This window comes from Rhagoletis pomonella, unplaced genomic scaffold (assembly GCF_013731165.1).
Source record: "Rhagoletis pomonella isolate Grant_MI unplaced genomic scaffold, Rhpom_1.0 Rhpom_scaffold_01417, whole genome shotgun sequence".
Classification (NCBI taxonomy): domain Eukaryota; kingdom Metazoa; phylum Arthropoda; class Insecta; order Diptera; family Tephritidae; genus Rhagoletis; species Rhagoletis pomonella.
The window spans coordinates 41,810-44,984 of record NW_023459971.1 but is presented as its reverse complement, the minus strand read 5'-3'; the positions used below and the strand labels follow the sequence as shown (position 1 = coordinate 44,984).

The following is a 3,175-nucleotide window of genomic DNA, read 5'->3' as shown; positions in this document are numbered from 1 at the left end:
GTTATAGGATATGGCATACATTGCAACTCGACTCAAAACGGGTTTTAGGAGTATAATCAAACTTGTACATATGTATATTAAATATTCTTTAAATCATAGCTTCCCGATGATCTGCCTTTTGAAGAGCTTTTAAAAACATCTTCCTTTTTATATGACAAATATTCATTGACTGTAATTGAGAAACATGTTGAAGAACTAATTAGAAGAGAGTAAGTTGTTTTAATTAGTCTGCATTAGAATCATCTAATTTACTTTTTTCATTATAGAAAACTTCAAAGGCAGTTGGAAGAAAAACGCATTCAAGAGCGAAGAAAGCAACTTGCTCGCAATGCTCGCGCCGGTAATAACGCATTTGCTCGTTGGTTACCGCAAGTTCTCACTCCAAAGTCAATGATAGTAACAACAGCATTCTCAATTCTTGTTGGAATTTGCGCATACTACTACAAAAACCAGTATCTATCGGCAGGAGTTAGTTGAGTAAGTATTTACATGCAGCAAAGCAAAAATCATGCACTGCGGCATGCTCCTGCCCCAATTTGGAACTGGATGATCGGCTTTTCTTTTTAATAAATGCATACAAAATGTATTTATAAGTAATTTTAATCACTCATAGGCAAGGTTGGAAAAATACGTTCACTATATTATACTATAAGTTTCTTATTGCTCTTCTTAGCTGGTACATTAAGGATATTTTTATTATTTTTTGGTTTAATTGTAGTTCACTTATGTGTATTGATTGATAAGAATATTGTTATATATATTATATTTGTTATGCAAGAGTGGTGATTAAGAGCGTAAACATAAAATTACATAGCATAGAGCTTCTTAGCAGCTATGCCCATGCACATTCATTACCAGATATATTCGTATGAACCCGATGTATTTATATAACACAAACATATTGCAATGTAAATTTTAATCGAAATTAATGCGCATAGAATAAATTAGAAGGAAATGTTAATATTTCAAAAAACATTTGTATTTCGCTATTTGGAAATGGAAAATAGTGCTTTTTTATTCGCTCAAGGTAAGTACGAATGTTTATATAAACCTACTTAGTGTTATCTATATAAAAGCAGCTATTTACAAATTGCACACCCCCTGAAATAGAGGCTCAACTAAAAAACGAAAAAAAAAAATTAGCCAGATTTTTTTGGCATACATCAAATTGTGGCATTTATCTCCATTTTATACACCTATTGTGCGTCATATTTTATGTACGCTCATATTCTTGGACCACTATAGATACATTTCTTCGTATAATTTGTTTCGAATCTGTACGATCTTCGGATCTGACTTTTAAATTGTGTCTCTTTTGAAAAGGGGGCGTAATATGTAAAGTCAACATAAACAGTTGGAATTTTCACAATTCTAGTCATGACCTTATTGTGACTGTTAAATGTCCGACATTTTTGTTAGTTGTCCTTGACGATTTATACATTCGATCCCTTCAATTGCTTCGTTCAGGTGACTTGCGAGAGTTGGATTTTGGAACGGTTTGTGCACTGATACTTTCGGTGTTATCTTCTCGCACTCTTAAAATGCACAAATGACACTTGGAAGTGCAAAAATCGCAGGATATTAGAAATCTGCCTAACAAATTTTATTTTTCTCTGTGGCTAAAGATAATTCTAAAGTAGCAATAAATTCATTCAATTTGCCTGGATCCATTTCAAAGCTCAATTTACTTAGTTTACCATTTGCATCACAACAGTGGAAATATATTCGGACCAATTCCCGAAAATTTTGCGCGAAGCTACTGTCACCGAGTACAACACGTGCGTCGTAGTCAAATGACAATACCAATGGATGATCTTGAGCATTATGCAGCTGCATCATATACTTTCCAATTTCTGATTTACGCGCCTCGTATACAGCTGGTACCAATCGCTGGAATTCGGGACTTAAATTGTTAAATTCATAAAGCAATTCCGCTTCTGTGGCATTCTCATTCTCGTAGTGAGATCTGTAGACTCGGGCAATCTTGCGCGTCAGCAACATGAAATCGTGGACATTTTGGAATCCGTACTTGTGACAATGTTTCTCCATTTGGTGCTCGTCACTATTACCAAGGAGTACATCTATCGAGTAGTTCAGAATCTAGCAAGAAGTGTTAATCCAATACGATTTCTGCTTTTGAGAGTAACATACATACCTCATAAAGAATTTCTTTATTATCGATATTTAATAAAAGTGGACAGCCTAGAAATGTATAACCAAGTGACATATTTCTAGTATGCTTTAATGATTAAAACTGCTGATATAAAAAATATAATTATTTATTAAAAAATTGTTAATCTTTATTTATCAACAGAAGTGGTGTCAATGCCATCTGATTTTGTTTACTATACGAAAATCATGAGCCGTCTAAATGAAATTTGACGGCGTTGTTTACTAGTACAATTGTCAACGGAAGTGAATTCTTCAAGGAGCCAAATGCAAAATAAAGGTGCGGTTAAACGTGGCAACGCAAGCGCTTTTCTATGCATTTCGCTGTCAAAATTTGAAATCGGAAGTCCACTTTCTCGTGCAAACAGCCAGAAAGTCCTTTTTGCAGATTTGCAAAACTACCACTTTCGGAAATAAAGATTGCAAGGTGTAACTACAACTGCAACTGCGCAAATCGCTTTCGAGAAATAATTTCAACTCGTGCCGCACTAACAATTTTAATTTTTGCTGTAAGTGCTGTCAAACCAATCGAGTGTTACTGTGTGACGCGCTTTTTGCCGAATTTCTATAAGATTATCAAAATGATGCATCACATTTAAATAAATACTTGTAATTATTGTATTCTCCTGATGTGAACAATATAAATATTAGCTGCGTTTGGTTTTACACGCATATACATCTACGCTTAACTTGTAAAAAAAACTATAACTGACAATTTCCATTTCAAAACAAGTAATTTTGATTTTATCGACATTTATTCGTAAGCGCACATAAAGTTTTTTCGCGAGCTCCATACAAATTTAAGCTATTAAAGCATTAAATATTTTGTGGTTCTTTTGTTCACATTTTGTGGTATTCATCTAAACCGATAACTTTATCAAGCAGATAATCTTATAAGTTTACACACTCTGTTACACGAGTGACCCAGACTCTCTTTTCGTTTACTTACTTAAGCTGCCTTTACATGACGCGATTTTCCAGGCGATTCAACATTGCTCTGGAAAAA

At 34.0% G+C, this 3,175-nt stretch overlaps 2 protein-coding genes across 2 annotated transcripts; one reads left to right on the top strand and one right to left on the bottom strand.

The window, feature by feature from the left end:
* Positions 1-99: 99 nt before the first annotated feature.
* Positions 100-975, top strand: LOC118752352 (TBC1 domain family member 20-like; the record flags this gene model as incomplete). Its single annotated transcript, XM_036487227.1, is given in 2 exon segments — positions 100-209; positions 267-975. Coding segments are annotated over 2 exon segments (321 nt in total), but the record flags the coding sequence as incomplete, so codon positions are not given.
* Positions 976-1,581: 606 nt separating this feature from the next.
* On the bottom strand, positions 1,582-2,356 carry LOC118752351. The gene is made up of 2 exons (XM_036487226.1): positions 2,156-2,356; positions 1,582-2,100 (listed from the first exon to the last, which is right to left on the bottom strand). The coding sequence occupies exons 1-2, from the start codon at positions 2,225-2,227 to the stop codon at positions 1,594-1,596; spliced, it is 579 nt and encodes a 192-aa protein (XP_036343119.1). The 5' UTR covers positions 2,228-2,356; the 3' UTR covers positions 1,582-1,593.
* Between the last annotated feature and the right edge of the window lie 819 nt (positions 2,357-3,175).

Coding starts and splice junctions, on each gene's coding strand:
- LOC118752351 (XM_036487226.1), bottom strand. CDS start 2,227: ATGTCACTTGGTTATACATTTCTAGGCTGTCCACTTTTATTAAATATC. Junction 2,101..2,155: donor ATAAAGAAATTCTTTATGAG/GTATGTATGTTA, acceptor ACTTCTTGCTAG/ATTCTGAACTACTCGATAGA.